The following is a 26,532-nucleotide window of genomic DNA, read 5'->3' on the forward strand; positions in this document are numbered from 1 at the left end:
TTGTGAAAGTTCTCTTTTTTTCTATTTAGAAATGTTTTCCATGATAATTCAATTTATTTTTTTTTTCTCCGTAAGTAATGCTCCCAGTTCTAGTCTATTGTGCTTTGATATAGAGATTGGATTAAGTTGAGAATCAGGTTTAACTCACTGCATAATCATGTAAGGATTCTTCAAATTTTCCTAGTTGAGGTTGTCTGATACCAGTAGTTGGCTAAGAAGAAAATTAACACCCAGAAAAATGCACTAAAAAAAACTTGTTTGAAAGACCAAATAGCAAATTCACTGCAATTTCTGGACTTCCTCTAACTTTCTGAGAGACACTGGCTGTATCAGAATATTCTCTTTTGGGTTCTTGCATTTTTCTCTCAGTATAAAATTTCAGGTAATAAAGAACTATTATTTTTTCCTTTGTAAGCATGAAAAAAATGTTGGATACTGAATGTGTGTTCCTCTTTGGAGAATGAGCTGAGCTGCAGTCAGTTTTGGTGTTGAAAGAACATACGGACTTCAGTGACTTCTGATTGTATTTTGAAAAGTTAAATTTCATTTAAATACATTTTTCTTTTTAGTATTTACTTAACCATGTTTTAACAACTGCTCTTAAACATAGCATTTATTTACTTCAGACTGCTGCAGAATTTGTTTCTGCTGTAATGTTTTGACATTCATTTTGCTTTTTCATTGGTATCTACTAATTGTGTGATGTTTGTCTTTCTAGAAGAAAAAGCATATTTCTACCATGATCTGAGTATTCCAAAGTAAGCATTTTCAAATTTTCTCTCTGAATTATTTTTGCAAAATCAGCAAGATACTCACTTGCCTTCTTTCCACTTATGTCAATTAATTAGAGGTGCAGCAGCCATTCATAAATAAGATGGTGCCAGACCTCTCTACTGCAACAGAAGTGTGCTATTGTCAGTAGATAAATCGTTGACTAAATGCACTTGTAGCTGCAATGATTGCTGTAAAACACAAGTCACCTTTCCAGTAAATAGTACATGATGAATATGTAATTGGCTTAGGAATAATGAACAATGTTATCTTTGAGATTTGAGACAGTCTTTCCATTTTCTGCCTTCTGAAGTAGCTAATTCAGTTTTGGTGACATTTGAAACCAAATATCTTTTTTTCTTTTTTTTAATTTTTGAAAATAAGCAATTGTAAGATACCAGAGCACCATGTTAAAAGTTACACGTTTATTATTTTAGCAAAGGGCAATTGTAAGCAACTTGTCCATTTGCACAGACCCTTTTTCACCAAGATGCATAACTCTTAATTCATGTCTGTGTTTTACCTTGTTAGCAGTCACACAGATAACCACCAGTTAAAGAGACTGTTGCTGAATTAGGAATGCTCCTTGTTTACTGCAGATAAATTGCTTGATAATACTAGGCGTATCCATAAAATATGCTGTGTCACTTTTCTTAAGAATTGCAGCTACAAGGGAAAGGAATTGTATTAGATCTGAATGAAACTATAAAGCAGGAAAAAAGGAACCTTCAATTTGAGAGATATTGGCACATGTAATGTCACAAGCAGTTTATGTATAGTGTCTGTGTTGTATATGTGTATACAAGCAAGTGAATTGCATCTCTTTTAATTTACTGACTCCGACTGCAGAAAAAATGGGAAAGCTTTATCAAACATAAAGGGATGAGAGCCTCTGACATGCTGCCAGAACGAGAAGGGAATAATTTCTCAATTTTAACTTAGTATATAGTTAATGTCAGCTCTGGACTTTTTTCAGTTTGAAAAGCCCACAGTTTAAGTCAGTAGAGATTTATAAATTCATAATTTAAGAAAGATCTAGGTGGTAGATATTTATGATGTTTGCTTTTGGTTTTGTGATAGATCTATCATATATCTTTTTTAAATTATCCTTTCTTGTTGTTCTGTTTCTGCAGTTGAATTATTCTTGCCAACTTACTTTTAGATTTCTGTGTATCTTAAAGACGCTTCCTCAGAGGGAGATCTGCTTTTACAAGGAGTGGAGACAAGCTTCAAAACTACAGTACATCTTAGCGTTTGCATAGCAGAATGAAAGCAGTAGTTAAGGCTAGTTTATTTCAGTATTTTGCCTTGAATAATTAAAAGCAAAAACCCCTTGTTCATTATAATGTATTATGAAGACTCAGGACAGAAGAAATAATTCTTATACTTTGTGCTTGACTCATTAGTGCCTGGCTGCAAAAGCACGGTTGCATGTTAGTTCTTTAAGGCATGTCTGAGCAGACCCCTTGGTATCTGTGAAAAAAGCAGGATTTGGGAAAGGATGGGATTATTCTACAGATTCTCACAATGATGTAGGTTGGAAAAGAACCTCTGGAGGCCTTAACCCTACCTTTCACTCAGATCAGGGCCAACTTTGAGCAGTTGAATTGTCCAGAGAATTGTCTAGTTACGTTTACAGTATTTCCAGGAATGGAAATTTCACAAATTCTCTTGCTCTTCTCACTGTTTCAATGTGTGACTGCCTTCATTGTGATTTTTCTTTTTCCTACTATGTCATTAGGCTTTAACAGACTGCATCCTATGTTTGTTGCCTTTTGTTCCTGTTAACTGTGTGACTCCAAAGTAGTTTTTGGCTCCAACCTCTCTACACTGTTGGCCTGAAGTTGTTAGTTTTGTAATTTCTTTGACATAGTTCTTAATTTCAGTTAAGTAATTTGTGAAGCAGCTGGTGATGTCCATAGTGTAGCCTGGAACTTGTACTCTACAACACTAGTGTTTATATCCTGACTACAGATACTGGAAATGGTTGAGGGTAGCATTCTCTGCTGCTGTGTATGTCAAGTTCACAAATCAGCTCTGGGTTGCCTGTAGCTCAGGCTTTTTTGGTGGATGCACACTTTGTTCAAATACAGTTACGTCCTTTTCAGCAACCCAGGAACAGTGTAGTGCCTTTTCAAGCAACCTCTTATTTGTTGCATAAGGATACAACTTTTGCTTCTTTGAATTTCTTCAGATCTTTGGACATGAAAACAAATTTCTGAAACTTTTATTCATAATTTGACTTGGTTGCCTTGTCTCCTGATGCTCTCAGTTGCACTTTTTTGTGGTACATTGATAGACTGAGTCTTTGTCACAGTTTTAGCCAATAAAAAGGTGATAGGTGTTATTCCCCCATTACTGTCCAAGGGGAAGATAAAAAGGGGATTAACAGAGACTTTAAGGTTAGGAAAAAACTAGAGTAGATTTAATGAAGTACTAATAATAACGGTAGATTCCAAATATATACAGATATGTAAATATGAAACTTGCGCTCCAGAGTTGGTAATTACTTACCAACCAGGAAAGTCCCAAACTGGATGCAGCTGCATATGGGGGTGTTTGAGTCCAGGGTCCCAGTGACAGGCCACAAAAGCCTCAGAGCAGCCAGACTGTGCCTACTCAGGGATGCAGGGGAAGGAAACCTATCTAGATGGCTGACGTTCTTCTCCAGGGCTAAAACAGGCTGCAGGAATACCTGCACGGGGAGGAATGACAAACCAACCGAGCCCCACCCAGCCAGCTCACCAGCCAGAAAGACCAGGGGAGGGCTCTTTGAGGAGCCCTTTTATACTGAGCACCATGGGCAGGAGTGCTGTGATTAGTCCCTTTGGGTCACCTGAGCCCCTCTCCTCCCCACAGGCACCCCTGCTCCCCCCAGTGTCACTGCCACAGTCCCAGAGCAGCTGGTGGAGGCCCAGGAGGGCTCAGGTCACTATGGCTGTAGGCAGTTTTTATCCTGGCCCTGACAAACCAGGACAGCCCTTTTTCTGCCTGAGATATTCCACATACCCATCATAAAGCATTGCCTGTATGTGACGTATTCTGGTTACAGATGGCAGAGCTGTGTTTGTATGCTGACAAAACTACCCACCTTTGATGATAAAACTGCCAGTGTAGTTTGTGTGATCAAATATCCAGCCCCCCTCTGACTGATGCCAGTAGGAAAGCGATGAGTTCTTTTTTTATAAGGGTTGTGGACCTATTTCTTGTCACTGGATACTTTTGGCATGTACTGCTGTTTTTCAAAGAAGTCAGCTCTTACAAAAAGCACTGTTTTGCCTTTACCTTTTGACCTGGTAATTTCTGAGGTATTTAACTTCAGGGTTTTATTGCAGGGGAGATGGGGGATGGAAACAAAACTGGACCAAAGTTTATGTGCCTTCAGTAGTTTTACTTGTAGGGTTTTTCATATCTATTAAGTGTAATAAATACTTTTTCCTTCCTGAACATGGGATATTTATATTGTTAAAAATGAATGTTGTCCACTGACTATACAATAAGTGAATTACAGCTGTTTCAGTGCAGATTTAATTATCCTGCCTTTACCATTTCAGTTTTTTTCTTCTGTACTACAATACACAGGAATCCAAACATAACCCACAGATTTTCAGCTTCCAGTAGTAATAATATGTTGTGCCTGGAGAATCCTAAAGAAGGTAAATGCTTACACAGTTGAAGGTCCTTGATATATGAAGAAAGCTTTTACCTGAGCAGACTAATGTAATTACTCTAAGCAGTTTTCCAGTTCTTGGAAATAGTGCATTATGTATAAGTGGGATGCCACCACCTGTGTACTTATTTCATTTTAAGCACTTTCAAATTCTTTCTGAGCACGTTACCCACTTTATGCAAAGGTTCTCTCTAGAACTGCAGCAACACAAGACAAAGGTTGCTAACCAGGCATATTCTTGCATCAGAATGTCACTTCATTCTCTGACCAAAGACTGACTGACAGTTTTACTGAGACTTTTTGTGGAAAACCTGTGTTTTCTCTCCTGCTCCATTCTGATGGGAAGACACAATGCAAAGTGGACTTTGCTAAAGACTACTGCTGGTGGATGAAACACAGTGGAAAATGAGATTGTACTGTCAACGAAATGGTGTGACTTAAGGCAAAAGATTAATGGAGGACTACTTTTAGTACTGTATGCAAGACACACAAAGAATAGTTTAAAATTGCTGACATTCCCTCATTTTACATGATCCCAAAAGTTCCCTTTCAGTTTATAAATATGTTCATCTGACATGAGAAAATGCTGTAAATATATATAACATCATGTTTTGTTCTTTGTCTTTTGTTTGTCTGGGTTTTTTTTTAAATCTGGCAAAAAAAGCATTTTGGGGAACAAATGGAAGTGTAAAATGTTGTTATATTTACAAATGTCTTGTATATTTTAATAAGCAACAGTTTTGATTTGTAAAGCATTTTGTGGCATTGCATTAAAAGGATTCCATGTCTGCTGAGATGATGTAACTGAAAAGATTATGTAATAATAAGATGAATGAATATTCAGATTGAAGATGTAATATTAAAGAAACCTATTTTCTGACTGTGTAGCTATGGTTAATTTGATTTTCTTCATGCAATATATTATATATCTTTTAGGTTAGTGTATTTGCTGATTACTTAGTATCTATACCTAAATCTTTTCCTAACTAATTGTTGTAGTATGTGCCTTTTTAATGAATGTCATTAAATTTATGCTTGTCTTAATGTCATAAATTTACGAATGTCTTAAATTTTTTTGTGTTTCATCTATCGCTTTGGGTTTTTTCTTGTCTTGCAATTGTTCAGCTAATGATGTCACACTGTGTTTTATTTTTTTAGCATAAATGGCCATTGAAGGAAAATCTTTTTATATAAAAAATATGTTAAAAGGACTAATGCACAGCAGTTGAGGTTCAGCAGCACCTAAACTTTCCCTTGAGCAGGGTAAAAATTCCCATTTTCAGTAGCATGGACATCTGTTCTACAGCCCCCCTGAGCCATTGCAGCAGTTGAAGACTGCTTCATTCCTTGAGACAGGGGTGAAAGCCTTCAAGCCGTGGAGCCTCATCAGTGAGAATTATTGTTTTCTCTTTTAGCATGCTATACTCTTCTACCTTTAGGATTCAAGTTTGTGTAATTTGCACAAAGATTTTTCAAAATGTAAATACTAGCTGGAAAAGATGGTTTGCTTTCAGCTTCCTGCTTCTTAGCTTTCTAGTTGATTGCTTTTCCATCATAATCATCTGGTTGTCCTTCTGTGTTACACAAAACTAATGTAGACCCTTTTATTCTTGCATCCAAAATTCAGGATTGATGGTAAATGGACAGTACTCTAAAGCAACAGAGAGAAGTGTGGGGGTTTTGTAGGGAGTGCAGAGCCCCTTTCTGAGCTCAGCCAGTCTGGCAAGGATTTAATTGTCTTCTACTGAGTCAAGCCTAGCAGATCTTGGAGAATCTGAAGTCTCATGCATGTACTTAGTGACTGCCTGTGTCTCAAGACCAGGACACTGAGCAAATCCTGCATAAACTCTGTGATTACCAGTCTCTGACTTCAGGTGCTACCATAGGGAGAACAATCTAATTCACTTTAGACATGATTGCAGCTTTCAGGAAAATGCTTGCTCTTCACAGACTAGATATGTAGTCCCCAAGTGTAGCTCTTGATTTTGTCCTTGATACTTAAATACTTGATGAGCATTCTAGAGAAAATCCTAACTTTTGGCTTTTTTTTTTTTTTGGCCAAGTCTGCCTGAACAAATGTGGCAGGAGAGTGGAATTCCTGCCTCTCTTCTTCTCTTCCTTAACCAAACAATAAATCCCATCACAAATTCTTGTTGTACCCCTGAGATACAATCACAAGTAATTATTTCTCCATAGTTTCTCTAGTTAATGTAAGTGTCCCTCTTGGAAAATGAAAAACCACTTTTAAATGCCATGAATATGAAATATTTGATACCAGAACTTGCTGTTACTTGCTAGCTGAAACAGAAAGGGCAGTAACTGGTGACTTCGCCACTAGATAAGATCTCATATGGTTTGGACCCATCCCAAAAGATTACTCCACAGTCCCAGGGCTCACCCAGTTATACAGCTGGAAACAAAATAATATATGCTTTAAAAATAAAAATCACCTGTTATATTTTCTTAAGTGCACTTGGGTATTTGGCCTTCAGTTCTTCAGACTGTGGCAGAGGAGTACAAGGGTGTCTAAACAAAAGATACAGAAGTCACAGCATCACAGAACTGTCATGGTTGGAAAAGACCTCTAAGATCACTGTGTCCAACTGTCAACCCTCCCTATCTTCCAAAAAGAAAAATTAAAAACATAATAAGAATTTTTTAAAAATTAAATCAATTACCTCCTATACTGTATTCTGAAGTGCCTCATCTACACAGTTTTTAAATATCTCTAGGGATGGTGACTCCACCACCTCTCTGGGCAGCTTGTTCCAGTGCCTGACTACTATTTCAGTAAATAAATTCTTCCTAATACCTTGTCTGAACTTCCCTGGGCTCAACTTCAGGCCATTTCCTCTGGTCCTTTCATTATTCATTTGCAAGAAAAGGCCAACACCCACCTAGCTCCAACTTGCTTATTCAGGCAGCTGTTGAGAGCAATAGGTATCTTCTCAGCCACCTCTTCTCCAGACTAAACACCCCCAGTTCCCTCAGCAGCTCCTCGTAGGACTTGTTCTCCAGACCCTTCACCAGCCTTGTTGCCCTTCTCTGGACTCGCTCAAGCAACTCTATGTCTGTCCTGTAGCGAGGGGCCCAGAACTGAACACAAGTCATCTGGTAGAATGTGCAGGTGTGAGGAGGCATGGGAGGGAGGGAGCAAGGGATGGGGGAAAAGAGATTTTAGAGCAGTGAATCCTCCCAGTGACCATCTCCAGATCCATGCCTTTGCTAATACCCATCAACACACCTCAGATGCTCCAAAAAACAAGAGAAGTTTTCCACAGACAATGAGGACAAGCCTCTTTAGGATAGTGTAGGGTAGCAGCATGGGTTGCCTGACTCCAAAAGAGCTCCTGTATGGAGAGTAAAACTTTAGTAATCTGAAGTTAATGATTGTTCCCATTCCTCAGTATTTGCTGCTTTATCAGGGTAATGCTTTTAGGTTCTGGGTCTTACTTTCAGTCTGCTTGAAGTACAGCTAGCCAGTGTCCATCTCAGTGAATCTTAGCTTTTAATGCAAGCATTAAAACACATTTCGTTGAAAAGCAAAGGCACACCTTTTGCAGTACCTGCATCAAATGTACTGTGTAAAGTGTTTTTTCACATATGGTTTAACTGGTTCTCTTGTGTGTGCATATTGCTTGTGTGATAAAGGGTCTACAATAGTTTTTGTTGAGGGTTTTGTGTTGGTGGGGTTTTTTTCCCCCTCCAGAGCCCATCTCAGTCTGGAAAGCCACATTGTTCCATTCTTTTTAAAAAAGAACTCACTGAAGGATATGGCATGATGCTGCAGGCTTGCAGCTCTGTGGTGGGATGCAGTTTCTATTTCTGCCCTGCTGTGATGGTACCCAGCACACATCTAGAGAATATACTTGCAAACCCTGTTTTGTGAGTATCACTGCCTGTGAAAATAAAAGTTACATTTGTTTTTTTAAAAAAATATGATATTAACACACAAAAAAAAGACACTTAAGGCTATCTCAAAAACTAAATAAATCAAAATATACTATAAATATGTTTTATATGTATATAAAATAAAATATATCATAAATAAATAAAATAAATAAACTCTTCTGTTCAATACTATGAATTCTGTTGATAATCTGGTGTTATGGTTTGAGGGGGCCAAGGCTAATTTTATGGTATTGATACAAGAACCTAAGAGAGAGAGTGTTTAGGACCCTCTTGGATACAGGGGGCAGAACAGAGAGGGGCCAGTGTTCCTCCAATTTCCTGCTGCCCTCTATAGAAGAGGATGGGAAGTGCCCCCCTTTCTGCTCCCTTCTTCCTTGCTGCTTTGCTGCTCTTTGAGGTGTAGGAGTGAGGCTCTGGTCTTTTGTCATTAGCTTGCCAGATGCTCTGCAGGATCTGAATCCATAAGGTGCTGGAAGAGCCACAGACCTTTTTCCCAAGTTGGCTCTGCTGCAAGGAACCCTCAGACATTTATATCTGCAATCATCAAGATGGGGTTTGGTATATATTTGCATTTTTTTTCCTCATCCTACATGTTACAGTCCCTCCCCTTTGCCAGTAAACCTGTTCTAGGTTTAACTTCCAAGTCTCTTTTCCTTATTCCCCTTCTATTTTCTCTTGAGAGTAGTAATAGAGATAAATTCTGTTCTCTGGGTTTTGGTTTGCCCTGACCACTACACTGAGACATCTGGGAAGAACTGTCTGTAGCTCCGCAAACTATTTTAGTCACTGCAGTGGGGATGGGTGCTTGGAGGGAGGGTTGTAGGTTCTTTTCTAATTAAAACCTTTCAGTTAAGAATCGGCAAAAAATTGAAATTTTCATGTTTAGTTCTAATCAAAGCACATGGCAATGTCACTGGATGATTTTTCAGCATTTCTAACCTGTCCTTTCCTTCCCTCCCCTCTTATTTCCAGTTGTCTCCCATAGCAAGACTGGCCAAAAGCAGTCTTAGATTTAACAGCAGCAGTACAGTGCAGTCAGCACAATGTCATTCCTGAATATGGTGTTTGACTAGGACAGCAGGTAATGGTTCTAAGCTAGAGAAGGGAAGATTTAGGTTGGATATTAGGAAGAAGTTCTTTAATAGGAGGGTGGTCACAGCTTGCCTGTCACAGATGGCCTAGGCTGGTTTCACCTCCAGGGCATGCTATCTATGCTTGTGAGATTCCCAAAGAGCCTCTCAGAACTCTTAATGGAGCCCTTTTTTCAGCACTTAGTGCAGGACTATGCTGCTCTTGTACCTTGTTTTTCTCTGAGGAAGGTGTTCAGTTGCTGTGTATCTTTAGCTGTTACACAAGATGCTTATTATCTGGGGCTTAGAGTTTCCCAACTTTATGTTATGGGACAATTACACTTTTCACTTACTTGTTATTTTGATGCATCAGATTTTAATTAAGCCCTTGAAAAATATTTTCAAAGTCATTCTTGCCACTCATCAGCAGGAAAAGAGATAAGGAAGATACTACTTCTGATACAACCAAAAGATGTTCATAACAACATCCTGTCTTGCCTGGGATATCTTGGTCAGTTACAGTCTCATGTAATCTAACAGGAAAATTACTGATAACTTTGCAGATCAATTGCATAGAAACAATGTGCCTTTTTCAGGTGCTGAATGCAAGTTGAGATATCCTGCTGGCTAATCTTGATTTTTTTTTTTTCCCTTCCAAAGTCTAGGATCCAATCTAAATAACTATACTGCTAAACTGAAATATTTGTATCCTCTCACTTTCCCAAGAATGAGACTGTACCTTCAGCTTCACTAGAAGTGTAAAATCACTTACTTGGATCTTCATGCCATGTTAATGCACCATGTTAAATTATTAAGCCAGTTAAAAATTGTGATATTTTATTCATGTAGCTGTATAATGTCACAGAAGAAAAAGCTGTACATCAAGTAGGTATGAAATAGAAAATTCTGTAATTGTAATTAGACAGTGAGTTGATGTAGTAGATAGCAAGAAAAATTACTCAGCGTAGTGCAGGACTCAAGTCTATGGGACACAAGTCTATGGGAACGGATGGGTCACATTCAAGGGTGCTGAAAGAGTTGGCAGATGTGATCACCAGGCCACATTCCATTATTTACCTGAAGTCCTGGCTAACAGGGGAGGTCCCAGTGGACTGGAGGGTAGCAAATGTAACACCCATCTATAAGAAAGGCAGAAAGGAGGATCCGGGAAACTACAGACCTGTCAGTCTGACCTCGGTACCAGGGAAGGTCATGGAGCAGATCATCTAGAGTGTCGTTAGAAGATATGTAGAGGATAACCAGGGGATCAGGCCCAGTCAGCACGGGTTTATGAAAGGCAGGTCCTGCCTGAAAAACCTGATCTCCTTCTATGGCCTGATGACCCGACTATTGGATGAGGGAAAGGGTGTGGATTTTGTCTACCTGGACCTCCAAAAAGCATTTGACACAGTTCCCCATAGAACTCTCATAAAAAAGCTGGCTACTCATGGCCTGGATGAGCACACAATCTGTTGGATCAAGCACTGGCTGGACAGCTGGGCCCAAAGAGTGGTGATCAATGGAGTCAAATCCAGCTGGTGGCCAGTCACAAGTGGTGTTCCTCAGGGCTCAGTGTTGGGACCATTTCTGTTTAACATCTTTATTGATGATCTTGATAAGGACATAGAGTGTATCATCAGTAAGTTTGCAGATGACACCAAGCTAAGTGGGAGTGTTGATCTGCATGAGGATAGGGAGGCTCTACAGAAAGACTTGGAGTGATTAGATCATTGGGCTGATATTAATGGTCTGGGCTTCAACAAGGCCAACTGCTGGGTCCTGCACTTGGGCCACAACAGCCCCAGGCAACGCTCCAGGCTTGGGGAAGTGTGGCTGGAGAGTTTCTGGCAGAAAAGGACCTGGGGGTTCTAACTGGCAAGAGGCTCAACACGAGCCAGCAGTGTGCCCAGGTGGCCAAGAAAGCCAATGGCATCCTGGCTTGTCTTAGAAATAGTGTGACAAGCAGAGTAGAGAGGTGATTGTCCCCCTGTACTCAGCACTGGTGAGGCCACACCTGGAGTGTTGTGTCCAGTTTTGGGCACCTCAATTCAAGAGAGATCTCGAAGTGCTGGAGTGAGTACAGAGGAGGGCAACGAAGCTGGTGAAGGGCCTAGAGAATAAATCTTATGAAGAACACTTGAAGGAGCTGGGAATGTCTAGTTTGAGAAAGAGAAGGCTGAGGGGAGACCTCATCAGTCTCTACAGCTACCTGAAAGGTCATTGTAGAGAGGTTGGTGCTGGTCTCTTTTCACAGGTGATTAGTGACAGAACAAGAGGGAATGGCTTCAAGCTGCAACAATGGAGGTTTAGACTGGACATTAGGAAATTTTTTTTTGCAGAAAGAGTGGTCAGACACTGGGATAGGCTGCCCAGGGAGGTGGTTGAGTCACCATCCCTGGATGTGTTTGAGGGTTGTTTGGTTGTGGTGTTGGTGGATATGGTTTAGGGGAGAACTTTGTAAAGTAGGGATGATGGTTGGACTCGGTGATCCCAAGGGTCTTTTCCAACCTGAATGGTTCTATGATTCTATGATTCTATGACTCTAGGTGGAGGGTGTAATTTTTTTAATTACTTATAACACATTACCAAGTATGATGACCTTTTGTCTTCTGTAAACTCACACATACCAGTTTTCAAAAGCTTTTTTTTTTTTTTCCTTAAGAGAAGAAAACATTGAAGGCTCTGAACAATCATTCATTTTCAGGATATTGATTGATGGGATATTTGCAAGAAAGATTTATGTTCTAGAACAGGTGATAGTGAGAACATCTTTCTGTCTAAACTGCAGGTGTTTAACTTTGGCCGTTCCCGTCCTCAGGGGAATAGAAAAAAAAGAAAACACAACATGGTTGTTTGGCGCTTTTTTGTTAGTTTGCTTTTTTTAACCTACAGGTTTTTCCCACTGATCATGGAAACACACCAGTTCAATAAAGGGCTACCTTCAAAATACATTTGGAACAGCAGCAGAGGGCTCCAAAAACGCAAGGAACACATTATAATTTAATGTCTTAACAACTGAGTGGGGTGAGACTTCCAACAAGAAACTGGAATTCTGCATGCATAGTTTTGCATCATCAGACAGATCTCTCAAGTTGTTTGAGCTAGATTTGCCATTACTAGCACACATGTTGGGAATAAGTGCACCCAGATTTCTTCTAGCTAGTTTGATAACTGAAGGCAAAGCTCAGACTGTGAGGACATGTACCCTAACTTTGTATATTCTGATTTTCTGATGAAACAATTTGATAAGTTGCCATATTTCCCATCTAGAATCATAGAATCACAGAATAATTTTGGTTGGAAAAGACCTTGAAGATCATCAAGTCCAACCATTAACTTAGCACACTGCCAAGTCCACCACTAATCCATATCCCTAGACACCACATCTGCACGTCTTGTAAATACCTCCAGGGATGGTGACTCCACCACCTTCCTGGGCAGCCTGTTCCAGTACCTGACAGCCCTTTCAGTAAAGGCATTTTTCCCAATATCCAGTCTAAACCTCCCCTGGCACAACTTCAGAATAGTAAGAAATCAAAACCAACCTTGAAGAGGCTAAGGTTGTGTGATACTACAAGCAATAAAGTAAACTACCACTTGAAGTTTACTAAACCTCTATAACTTCTAGTCCAAGGACTACCTAAAGGCTTGTTGTTGGCAGCATTTATGTATGAATTGCTGTGCCACAAGGCACAGCCTCGTGCCTGTGGGCTGCCTCTGAGGTTATGTCATGGCTATTGCTATTGTAGCTGCTTCTGTCTTGAAAAATGTTTTGCCTATATAGCACTACTAGTGTATCTGTCACCTCCAGGCATGATTGCAGTCTCTTTGGATCAAGGTGCTATGGGTAAAGAGTTTATTATTGCTCAGTTAGAACTTAGCACTTCCACTGTTGAGCTAATTTTGTCTGTGGACTGCCCTGAGTGGTTCAGGTGCACAGTTACTTGTTGCATTGATTTAAACCATCTGTTCTCCATTAAATAGATTGAGAAACGTGCAGGCGATGTCTAGAATTGTATTCAATGTGGATTAGCTGTTACTTAAGTGACAAGAAATGGTAAGGAAACAGCAGCAGTTTGTATTCTTGGAGTGTGACTGGATGTCCCAGGTCTAGTAGAAGTGGTGGGATGGGATTACTGCCACCATCTGCTTGCAGCTGCAGCAACAACTAATTCTTACAGCACTTCCCTGCTGAAACTGTTTTAGACTGCTGGAAACTTAGTTTATGAAGTAAAACTAGAAGAAGGGGGAAAAGGCTGCTTCTCAACACAAGATGCTTTTATGTTGTCAAAGAAGTAATGCTACTGAATGTTCAGAAATAGACAAAACTTCCACATTAATATCAGATCAGGATTCAGCAAACCTCTTCAGCAGATGATGAAATTCAAGGTATGTTCATGCTTTACCCTCTTGCACTTCAGAGGACTGGAGCACCTCTCCCATGTAGATGAGCTGATAGACTTGGAGTTGTTCAGCCTGGAGAAGATAAGGCTCCTTCGGGAAGCCTTCCAGTATCTGAAGAGTGGCCCACTGGAAAGCTGGGGACAGACTTTTTACAAGGACACAGTGTGATAAGTATAGGGGCAATGTCTTCAAACTGTAAGAGGAGAGATTTAGGTTAGACATTAGGAAGAAAATCTTTACTGTGATGCTGGAAGAGGTTATCCAGAAAAGCTGTGGCTGCTTCATTGCTGAAAGTGTTCAAGGCCAGGTTGGATGGGGCTTGGAGCAACCTGGTCTAGTAGGAGGTGTCCCTGCCCATGCAGGGGGGGGTTAGAACTAGATAATCCTTTAGGACCCTTCCAACCCAAAGCATTCTGTGAGTCTATTATTCTATCACCTGCTGCCGCCATGGATACAGCTAATCTGAAGAAGATTGTGTGATTTTAGAAGAGATCTCAGCTGCTGGGGTAAGACAAGTCCTCCTTCCTTCCACTTCCTAATTTAAGATCAGCTGAGTGACCTGAGCCCTGATGCACAAGGCTACATGTGGATCTTAGAGAAACTAGCAATTATAGCGCTTCTACACTGATCTTGCCCCAAAATATACCAAAGCTAATGGTTATAGAAGCATAATACAGTCAGTGGGATTTGGTCTTTTTCCTGCACCTATCAGTTTTCATTGCATTAGCGATAAGTTGTTGAGTTTTGTGCAGCTGTGATAGGAAGGCAGCACCCCTGTGGGTGAGCTCAGGGAGCCTGGCAGAGAAAGAAGCGTTAAGCCTGTTGCCCAGCCCTCTCTCTTCTGATTTCCTTTCTGACCAGAAAGGAAAAGATGTTTCATCATCCATCTGGAATTCACGACACTTGTTTTCAAGTGTTTTTATAATGTATGAAGAAGGTGCTGTTTCTCTTTTTCCGCCTTACTTTCCCCTTTTGACTCTCCACCTCTCTCAACTATTGCATGCTGTCAGCATAGCCCTCAAATAACAACACAGCTTGTATGAAACAGCATGGAGCAATCAGAAGTGATGACCAGTCATCAGCCTTCCTGTATGATATTCTACGATCCAGCTACATTAGGATGCTGCCCCATAAACTGATTCTAAGTCCTTGTTTTAAAATTGAGGCAGATTGTAGTGACAACAAAGCTTCTATCAGAGAAGTTTACATTGCATCATCTCAGACCTCCTTTTATGATATTAAGCCTCTGCACACCTAGGTAGGAATATTATCCCAGTTTCACAACCAAGTGGGAGGGAGAAGCCCAGAGAGGCAGAAGGGACTTATCTTATCAGAGGTAACAGTGGGTTTGTTGCAAAGCACAGTTTGGGCTCCTGCTTTTGTGCTAAAACCCACAGAGAGCCGCCCTTCTGCCCTGCAGGGCCGCTCTTCTGATTAGCAGCAACTGTCAGCAGACTTTATCACCTACCAGCTCTTGCTACAAGACACATACAGCATGCTCTAACATCCTCTTCATGCAGGGCCTGTCCTGTTGCTTATTCTGGAAATCAAGTGGATAACCAGAAAACAGTTATTAGCCCAATTTATTTCAAGTAGGCAAGAGAGGCAGAATTCAGATAGAAGGAACCTTCCATCAAGTTGCAGTTACTCTTTTCACTGCCAGCTGAAAAGCACTTGATAGCGAGCTTGTAGAGAATGCAACTATGTTATGAATAGCTGAGAGATCTGTTAAAAGGGGTGAATTATTTAGTCACTCTGGATGAAGATGGTTGCTGCATTCTTAAAAATCTGTTTGCTGGAAGAGCCTTTGGTACCAAATATTTTGTCTTTCTAAGTCAGAGTAAATTGTATAATCTGTGCCAAACATCCGTACAAAAGGAATGTAACTTTCACTATCTGCAAAGGGGACAACAAATATAGATGTCTGAGGAGATGTTTAATCCTGCTTGCCTTTCTAATGATAGATTATCTCCATCTAGACAGCTGCAAGGAAAAACTCCACAGGAAACTTCCAAATGTCTATGGATTCATTCAATTACTTTGACCATCCCAACTGTTTCCTTATCACAAAGAAGAGGAATGGAAGAAAATACTGGTGCAGATGCCTTCTGGGCAGTGAGATTTAATGCTATTAGGGACAAAGGAAACACTGTCATTACAAATTCAGTCCTTTGACAGTGAAAAGATTAAAAATCTCATCCTATCCAGAACAGAAAATCTATGTGGATCCTTGTATTTTTATTAGATGGATTTTTGTATGAAGTAAGCTACATTCACATCAGCTGTAAGAATCAGCATGTTGGGACACTGATCTGTCTTACCCTCCTAAATCTTTGATTGTTTTTCTAAATAAACCAGCTCAGGACTTGGGCAGGTGACCTCAGAGCAGACATGACCTGTGACCCTTTCAGTGGCTGATTAAAATCTGGGTCCAGATCATGAAGGCTGATGGGAGTCTGTTATGAGCTAAAAAAAACCAACATAACAATTTAACTAAAAGGTAAGCTGAACCTTAGGTGACCATTTTCACATCACTGAGGGTAAAGTACTGGAACAGACTGCTTGGGAATGCAGGGAATTCCACACCACTCTCACTATAAAGATCAGGCTAGACACTTTGTATGACTGTGCTTTGAATTTAGACACACAAACTATATATATGTAATTAAAACTACGCTTTCTGTATAGTTTAATTAAATGGTACTGAAGTATGTCTTAAACAGCAACTAGCTAGCTGTTTAAGAGATACTAGACTGGAACAAAACAGGGAGATTTATTCCAATCTGGGTCCTGCATTTTCATCCACTCACAGAATCATGGAATACCAGGTTGGAAGGATGTTAAGGATCATCTGATCCAGCCTTTCTTGACAAAAGAATGATCTAGACAAGATTGCCCAGCTTAAAATTGTCTAAACTTGGGGAATACAGCACTTCCTGGGGAGATTATCTGAATGGCTGATTGTTCTTATTGTGAAAAATACTCATCTTGTGTCTAATCAGAATCTTCCCAGGAGTAACCTGAATCCATTACCCCTCATCTTTTCCATACCAGAGCTTGTAAAAAAGGACTCCCTATCATTTCCTTCAACTGATACACTTGTTATTTTCTTTCAAGAATGCTTATATTACTGTCAAGGTTTTGACAACAAAGAACCAGCCCTGTGGCCACTCACTCAACTCGCCCCCCACCCCCCCCCCCCCCCCACACAGACACTCTGGGATGAGGACAAAGCTCATAAACCAAGACAAAGGACAAGGAGGGTTCTTCACCGATTAAGGTCATGGGCAAAACAGACTCAGCTTGGGGAAAAAATAATAATTTAATTTCACACTGATCAAACACACACAGGACACAGACAACACAAAGAGCAGGGCCTGCATATGTTACCCCACCCCTCTCTTCTTCCCGGGCCCAAATCACTTTGTTCCCGGTTTCTCTCCCTCCTTCCCCCCAGTGGCACAGGGGGACAGGGGTGGGGTTTAGAGTCAGTTCACAGGCTGGTGGTTCCTGCTGCTCCTTCCTCAAGAAGTCCTTCCCTGCTTCCCCACGGGGTCCCTCCCATGGGAGAGAGTCCTCCATGAACCTCTCCTTCATGAGTCCTTCCCACGAGGTCCGGAGCTGCTCCAGCCTGGGCTTCCCACAGAGCCAGGGGCTGCTTCAGGAGCAAACTCCCCTGGCGCTTTCACAGCTGCATTATCTAAGTACACTGGCAGCAAATCCAAGTTCACCCCTCCTGGAGCCTTCATGGAATGTTCCACCACGTTCTTCCATGAGTGCAGGGGGACAGCTGCCATCTTCCCAAGGGCTGCAGGGAAACTTCTGCTCGGGCACCTTCTTCCCCTTCTTCCTCACCAACCACAGGCACTGCTCTGCCCCTCCAGCTTTTTTAACTGCTCTCTCTGCTCTGCACATCTATTGTCTCTCCAATGGCTCCTTGGCTGGGTTTGGAGCAGGGGCAGCTTCTCAGCTTCTTAATGGAGCCACCCCTGGAGCCCTTCCCCCGCTACCAAAATACCCACCAAACCAACCAGCACAATTACATTTTTATCTTGTTCTCTTTATAAATATATTCTTTCAGGCTTGCTGCCAAAATATTTTTATGTTTGTTACGTAGCTCCCACTATTTTTTATGAAAGGAAGAGTAAAAACTTTAGTGACTAGTGTGTCTGCAACTTAGTGGGCTGTGAAGGGAGAGAAAAAATGTAATTGCTAAATAATTTTAATATGTCGTGCAGAACAATTCCTCTCTTAATCATTCTGTATAGGGATAAACTATTTAACCACCACTGAGAACACATGCTTCTAAGTTCAGTAACTTAAGACAGAAATATGCAATACTGACATCTGTAGTGTGTTATTTCAGAAGCAGGGTTGCTTGTCGTGTCACTGGCTACTGCTGAAGAATCAGGTCTCTTCATGTCCTGACCAAGATTAACAAGGGCAGAAGAAGCTGCTTAAAAATGTATACATGCCTAAGTAGGCCGAGCAGCTATTAAAAAACACTGAAAAAGACCAACAAATAAAAGTAATCAATAAGGCTGATAGTTTTATGAAACGGGGTTTTGTTTCCCTTGCAAACAGATACAGATTGTTTGGTCTTTATCATTGTAACACAGCAGACACAGCAGTAAAAGATCAGGTTATGTCATTTCAGTGCATTTACTGCAGAGGACTTCCCTGTGTTAGCATTGAAAGGCATTAATGTAAAGCCAACATCGCACATGAGCAGAACTTCTTCAGCAAGCTCATTATAGCACATTGAATATGCTCAAATAAAAAAACCCCTTCCATCCCCTTGGCATTCTCATAAGGCAGTTTGTGATAACTGGGCAACAGCATGTGAAGATTAAAATACATGTTTATGCAGCTTTCTAAAATTCAGGCCTGACTGCAGACCAGGAGCTTTGGGAGGACTACCACTCTGCTGTAGAAGAGTCTTCAGACAGTGCTACTCCTACTGGTTAAAACCAAAGTTTTGGGATTCACCTGTACTGTGGTGAAGGCTCACGAGAAAGGGCTATTCCACTTGCAAGGCCTGGTGGTACACGGTTACACATCTGTAGATTTGACGCGCAAACTTGAAGCAAGCTTGCGGGCGATTCCAGCAGAGCTCCTGGGCAACTCTCTCCTCTGCACAGAGGGACACACGCCTCTTCCAGACCTGGGGCTGTGGCATTGCCACCCCGGGACCCGCCATCTGCCTCCTTTCCTCAACACCGCCGACCCAGAGGTGCCAATCAGTGCACACACAGAACCACAGAATCAGTGTTTGGAGTTGGAAGGGACCCCAAAGATCACCGAGCTCCAACTCCCCTGCACGCACAGGGACACTGCTGGAAGAGCAGGAGCAGCACAGCTGCCAGGTACAAACAGGTGTAACCTTCTCCTCCCCTTTCCCAGGAATCATAAGTAATCCTTCCCTCCATTTCTCCCCCGTCCCCCACAGCCCAAGGTGAGGGCCTGTGGGGAACGACCCATCCTCTCCCCCACACGCAACAGGCAGCAACAGCCCTTATCAGCTCTGCCACTCGGCTGGCCGGGCAGGGTCAGCGTCCTGGGGAAGGAAAGAGGTTGTGCCAGGGAAAAGGGAGACAGAAAAAAAAAAAAAAAAAAAAAAAAAAAAAAAAAAAAAAAGAAGAAGAAGAACAGAGGGTTTTGCGGGCAAAGGAGGAAAGGGGCCTCGCCGAAGGGAAAGCCGGGCGTGCGGCAGAGATAAGGCAGTGCCGCCCTGAGCCGGGGGCCGCTCGCCCTGCCCGCCCTGCAGCCGCGGGGGGATGCGGAGGCTCCGCGGCCGCGCGGCACCGAGGGGCGCGGGGGCGGCGGGGCCATGAGGCCCGGGGGCGGGCGGGCGCTGCGGCCGCTGCTGCTGCTGGTGCTGCTGCTGGTGCTGCGGTGCGGGGGTAAGTGCGGGCCCCGGGGCGCGGCGGGGCTGGGGCGGGAGGGCAGCGCCCGCCGGCGGAGCTGGGAGGGCGCGAAGGGCCGCGGTGCGAGGGCAGCGGGGCTGGCCCGGCGGCAGAGGGGGGTCTTGTCTGCGGGAGCCGTGCGGGGCTGCAGAGCCGGAGCGACGCTCGGGGTGTTCCTGGCGAGAAGCGGGTCCTGAGCCCTCGTCTGCAGCGGTCAGGGAGGGAAGAAAACCGTTCTTTATCTCCTGTGGCCGCAATCTGAGGAGGGCGCTCCCACGCCTTCCCAGAAGATTGCACTATCGTGAGGAAGTTCTTACTTACGGCGACAGTTTTAAAATTTAATTCTCGGACCTACGCGAGCTGCCATTGCGTGCTTACAGGTTTTGTTTTCTGTTTTCACGAGGAACGCACACACGCACGAGTATGCGCAAGCATTGAGAATTAGGAGTAGGAATCTGTGCTGATTCCCAGAAGCCTTACGGCATCGGGGGATGCACTGTCGGTAGGATCGAGGCGCTGGGCATGTGGAAGGGCAGTTTGATCACACGGGTGAATTCGGTGCATTAAACAAACCCAGACAACAAACTGGCCTGAGTGTGCAGCTGCCTTCTCTTCCAGGTACAGTTACTTACCCAGACACCATGTAAAGGCAGGCAGAATGTTGTCTGAGCTGTCATATATGCAGTAAGTTTTGTATTCTGTAAGAGCCACACTATACTTGCCAATCTTTGCTGTCTTAGAAGAGTAAAAAATTCCATACTTCTGTGTCCAGCATCATGAGACAACATCAGCTTGTGTGTTACTTGTTATTTCTTTTAAAACGTAAAAAGGGTGTAAGCATATACATGCTTTGTCTGCATTCAAGCTGTCTGCTCTGAGGTTTATCATTTGGAAAGGCAGTGCATGTGTGAAGATATAAAAGAGCTTAAAAAATTGAGATAAATGCACACAGAGCACTAAAAGCATTAATACAACTGAGGGAATAAGTTTGTGTTTTATGTTAGTTTCATATACATTTATAGGCCTATGAAATGGCAGTGAATTAGATTGTGTCATATGCTGCTTAACTATTTCTAATATAAAATATTTTCTAAAATTTATCTAAAAGTTATTTTCCTACTGGCAGCATTCTGAGCATCATTTTTATTAACAGCATATATACCATATACATGTTGATGATATAAAATAAAAATAGATTGATAAATAGAATCATGGAATCACAGAATGTGTGGGGTTGGAAGGGATCCTTAAAGGTGGTCTAGTCCAGCCCCCTCTACAGTGCACAGGGATCTTTTTAACTAGATGAGGTTGAACCTGTCAAACCTGACGTTCAGTGTCTCCTGGGATGCAGCTTCCACCACCTCCCTGGGTAACCTGTTCCAGTGCTTCAACACCCTCATAGTCACAGAACCCCAGAATTGTCAGAGCTGAAAGGGACCTCTAGAGATCATCCAGTCCAACTCCCCTGCTAAAGGAGGATCCCCTAGAGCACATTACTCAGGGCTGCATCCAGGCAGGTCTTGAATATCTTCAGAGAAGGAGGCTCCACAACCTCCCTGGGCAGCCTGTCCCAGGGCCCTGTCACCCTCATAGTAAGGAAATGTTTCCTCATATTTAGATGGAACTTCCTATGTTCCAGTTTGTGCCTGTTGCCCCTACTCCTGTCACTGGGAACTACTGAAGAATGGGTGTTTCCCTTCTTCCAGTCAACAGGAACTTCACCTGACTGCCATGACTTTTCAAATGTCATGGAGAATGGCTTCGTAACTACATGGGCCAATTCCCTCAGCATTCTGGAATCCTTAGACTTAATGTATGTTCAAGTTCCTTAGGTGATCCCAAAGCTTGTCTTCACTTACAGTGGGAAGGACTTCCTCCCCCTCATCCCTGTCTTGAGGTCATTCAAGTCAGGAGGTGTGAGGAAAGAGATAGCCAGTGAAGATGGAGGCAAAAAATTACCCACATTATTATCTGTATGTAATAGAAATAAATTAATACAATAAATGAGGAAAGAGAAATCAAGACAAAATGGAAAGAAAATGAATATGGGGAAAAGATTAATAATATTGGATGGAGCTGTTTATTATGTCTTGTAAACCTTGCTAACTGCTCTAAAGCTGTTTCATTTGTTGTCAGAGCTTGATGGATGGAGAAAACGGTTCTGTGTAGTTATTTTGTTTAATCCTTTCTGTTTATTTGTCTTTGGCTTCTTAATACTATGGCTGTGGTTTTCCTGCAAGTTTGAAAATGAGGGAGGAGGAAGGAGATGAGATTTTGTTCTGTTTTTCAGTCTGTATTTTATCTCCACTTAAAATTCTGTGCCAGTTGCCCATACCAGACCACCTTTATGGTCCTTTATTTAAAAAAAAAAAAAAAAAAAAAAAAAATCATGTCTCTTTGTTCTTCAAGCTGTTGTGAACAGATCAGTTTCAGATGTCTGTGCAACGTGCCATGTTCATGCTACATGTCATCAAATTGAAGGAAAAAGTGTCTGCATCTGTAACTACGGGTTTGTAGGCAATGGAAGAACCCATTGTCAAGGTAGGCTGCCTCTTTGTAAAATGGCAAGAAACTATGTACAATCCTAAGTTGTTCTTTCTTGAGTAATATCACTGAATTCTTCAAAACACAGTAAGAGCTTTGTATGTTCTTGGCGGAGTTTCCAAAACCTAGAATATGTGTGAATTTATTTTCCTTTTTTTTTTCTTTTTCACCAGTAGATATGAGCTGTACTTTACTTGCACTTGATTCAAGTATTGTTTTGTATTTGTTTTTTAACTGTTTTATTCAGTTTCTGATATCTAATGAAGGATTACAATTAATTTTGTCTTAAAAATGTAGGGTTTTCTCAAACATTTACTTTAAAAAGTATAATTTGTATGGTTTATTTATTTTTTTTCCTAGCATCAGCCAAAATAGAATTTAAATGTGGTGGGCCTCTCTTTATTTTTCTTTTCAACCTAGGCATCATTGAACTGAAAACTAGACAATAAAACCAACAGTTAAAATCAATGCTTTTTTCCTGATTTTTTCCTGTGACCTCAGATTACTGGTTAACTAAAAATTAATTTCATAATTCAAAGAGGTCTGTTTAGTATATATACTGTGCATATATACACAGTTCTTAAGTACGAATGTCTGTTACATGAAGGTGTTCAGCCTTGGTTTATTCATGTGGCTGATAGTGTCCTTTTTATACTATCTCATATATGACAAATCAATTTGTGAATCAAAGGATGATGTCAAATGCTGTGTCTGAGTAAGCATATCTAGCAGTTTACCATTGCTTAAAGGGGAAGGTCCTCCACCTCTGATCTCTTCCACTCCCCATTTTTTCCCCTTCCTTCACAAGCACTGGCACCCACTGGGCCCTGCACGGAGCTAAGTTTTCTCATTATGGTGAAGACGAGGTGCATATTTTGCTGTGTTAATTCTCTGCCAGTGTCATGAAACTTAATTTACAGTTTCATCCAGGGACAACAGCCTCTGATGGTGTAAATATGCCGGCTTACTTGCAGAGTTTACATCCCACACAGCTTAGAAAGAAAAACACTTAAGATGAAGTCTGGTTACACAAGAATGAATGACAAGCAGAGGATACTCTGCTTTTCTCAGTCTCTCTCTGATGTGTTTTAAATGTGCTGACAGACAAAGATGAATGCCAGATCGGAGCCAGCAAGATCTGTGGAAATTATACACTGTGTCATAATACACATGGAAGTTTTTACTGTGTTTGCCTTGATGGATACCGAGCCTCCAACAACAACAAGACATTTATTCCCAATGATGGCACTAACTGTACAGGTAGACATCACAACTAATCTTGAGCATCACGAGTCCAGAACTTAATTTTCTATTATACAAATGTGGGGTTTTTTCCATCACTTTACAACTTCTGAAACTTTATCAGAGCACTTTTTGCTACAGATGCAAACACACACTTGATGTCTAGATTCTCACAGCTATTAATCTGCTACATTCTGTGTTCTTTGCCATGTTACAAATAATTGCTTCACAGGCTCATCCAAGAAATAATATTTCTAGAAGGAGAAGCTAGTTTAAGGAAAATAAGATCATACAGATATTTCCCACAGAATGGAATGTTTGTGTTTAGTGTAGACTATTACCCAGTTCCTTGTTACAGTAATGAAATGTTGTAACTGATAAAGATTGTTGTAGCAGGAGATAACATTGAAAACTACTTGTCTTGTAAATCAGAAAGAGTTTAAAGATACGTAGCTACAAAAGTGAGAATCTTCTTTCAGATGCCCGAACACTAGGCAATTTTGAGCTGCTCTGTTTCACAGAAAAGCCATCAGAAGCTAGATAGAACACTTCATGGAATGCTGTATTTGTTTTAATCTTGGATCCTACATTAATTAATTACAAATAAACTGTTGTGAAGTGCTTCTATTTTTCTCTGATTTTTTAGATATAGATGAATGTGAGGAGTCTGGGCTGTGTGGTCGCAATGCAAGATGTGTGAATACTGAAGGAAGCTACAAGTGTTACTGCAATGATGGTTATAAATTAGAGAATGGAGAGCATTCCTTTCATCCAGATGGGAACGTAGTTTCATGCAAAGGTGAGAGTCTTTGGATGCTTTTTTTGCTAGCAGATAAAATCAGATCTTATATGATATTGTAGTACCTGCTCTCACCTGTGCTTTTAGATTTGCAGGGCAGAAGCCCTCTCTGTAGACTTTGTCTGGTATATGATTTTTTTTTTCTTCTTGGGTTCATTTGGTTCCAGGGATGTCTGGGTGATAGAGTTGAAAGTGAATATGACTTCTGCAGGCTCTCAGCAGTAGTTCAGGTGTGCAGCATCAGAGAACCTTAATAATGTCATTAATGTGATGTATTTAGTTTCTGAATAGGAAGGAAGTGCTGTATAATCCACTTGCTTATATAGTCATGCTGCATGAAGGAAGCAGGGGGAGAACATAAATAGCAGGTAAGAGAGGTCAGATTAGTGAGACGAGCCTAGGGAGAGGAACAATAAAATAACAGTTTAGCTATTTATTACATACTATGCCACCTACATCAATAAACTTTTCTGTTTATCTTGCCATAAATAAAATAAATACTCAATTTGAAACCATTCCTCCTTTCCTCTCTAGTGTAGGTTTTCACAGACACAAAGTGCTAGCAGGGTAACTTGTAGTTGTCAGAACATGCAATCAACACAGGCATCCCAGTTGGAAGGAGCTGCATCAATTATATCTATCTCTCCTTTCTGAATTTTCACAAGAACCATCAGTAAAGCTCACTGCCTGTAGTTTGGCCAGTTTTTTGAACTGGAGTGCTCTGCTTCATTTTGCCAGAGCTGCTGATAACCTTGCTTGTCTCACTGATGCTCCCCTCCCTGTGCTGTGGTGAAGTAGCACGTCTGTACTGACTGTGTCACTTGCAGTCAGGACACGGGAGCCCTGTCAAGCATGTGTGCTGAAGGAATGCAGGTGTTGTATGGAGGCTGGTTCGGTGAGATGGAGGAACTGAGGGGTAGAGCATTTCATTTCAGCCCACCTGCAGTGCTTCACCTTTCCCATCAGAGTACATTGTGGCCTGAAGTTTTCCTCTGTTGAAGGATCATTCAGCCATTGCTGAAAAGAGACTAGCACACGGAAAGCACCATCCCACTGCAGTATCTCCTCTTTGGTGTTGTGAAAGCCTCCAGCTCTATGTCAGTAAAGAAGCAGCTCAGTACCTGGATCACTGTATTCCTCCAGCTGTGGCCAGTACAGCTCTTCAACTCTCACCTTCTGCCACTTTGGCAGCCCTGCAGATTCATCAGATGCGGTGTATTTTATGACGTGACCATACAGTTCGGCTCATTTTAAAGTGTTTTTATGTTGTGATTTTTGTACTGTGAGGTCTTTTAACCCAATCTCTTTGCAGAAATTGGATGTGGTTCACCTCCTGGAATGAAGCATGGCTACATTGTGGGAAACTACAGCTTGCTTCCAGGAAGTGTGGTTCATTACGAATGTAAAGAAGGGTTTTACAGCAATGAGGGGAAGTTCTCATATTGCACTGGAAATGAAACTTGGGAACCTGCCACTTTAAGCTGCAAAGGTGAAAAGAGTTTTAAATTCTTCATTACGGGGGTTTAAGCACGGGTAAGTGTTTGTGAAAGACAATAGACTGTTTCCTCAGTCTGAAGGACAATTTTTCAAGATCCAGCTATTTGAAAAAAAAAAAAAAAAAAAAAAAGGACAGGTTATAAAATTGTGCCACCTCTACTTGTTAGTGTTATGTCATTTTTTATGCTGATCCCTGCATTTTTACAGACACTGTAACTTGCTGTGCCTGAGAACCGAGGCCTAGAAAACAGCTAGATCACTACAGCGTTTCATGGGAAAGGCCGCTGACTTGGAAGGCATCAGTGACATCTCATGAAAAGTCTTTCTGACAGCTTACGAAGTTTTTTCCTAAGGTTGACTGTAGATGCAAAAGAGAGGCACCACATCACCCCTCATCCGTGGATAGTCTTCATTATTTTAAGAGCATTTGTGCATGAGAAAATGCTTTCACAGCTCTGAAGTGTAAAGTTTCCCATGAGGATCTTTAAAACTTTACTTGCCAGGATGTTCTAATCGCCCTACTTTAGAAGTATTGCTGCTTAACAGTGCAGGATTTTGTGTTCCTTTGAGCAGTTAGAAAGTCTGTATATTACTTAAATGCTATTTGAAGTGCTAGCTAGCAGAAGCTATACTGTGTATAACTATTCTACAGGAGAGAGCTGTCATCCTGAAAATTATCCCTTACTGAGGAAAGTTCCTTCTCTCAAAATACAAAAG

At 41.4% G+C, this 26,532-nt stretch overlaps 1 protein-coding gene across 1 annotated transcript in view; it reads left to right on the forward strand.

The window, feature by feature from the left end:
• Positions 1-19,657: 19,657 nt before the first annotated feature.
• SUSD1 (sushi domain containing 1) overlaps positions 19,658-26,532 on the forward strand; it is a 42,283-nt gene continuing 35,408 nt past the window's right edge. The window contains exons 1-5 of the mRNA XM_051643572.1: positions 19,658-19,730; positions 22,143-22,274; positions 23,382-23,537; positions 24,166-24,318; positions 25,631-25,807. Of these exons, the coding sequence (XP_051499532.1) occupies positions 19,658-19,730; positions 22,143-22,274; positions 23,382-23,537; positions 24,166-24,318; positions 25,631-25,807 (691 nt within the window). The remainder of the gene's footprint in view (positions 19,731-22,142; positions 22,275-23,381; positions 23,538-24,165; positions 24,319-25,630; positions 25,808-26,532) is intronic.

The sequence above is a fragment of the Apus apus genome, chromosome Z (assembly GCF_020740795.1).
Source record: "Apus apus isolate bApuApu2 chromosome Z, bApuApu2.pri.cur, whole genome shotgun sequence".
Classification (NCBI taxonomy): Eukaryota; Metazoa; Chordata; class Aves; order Apodiformes; family Apodidae; genus Apus; species Apus apus.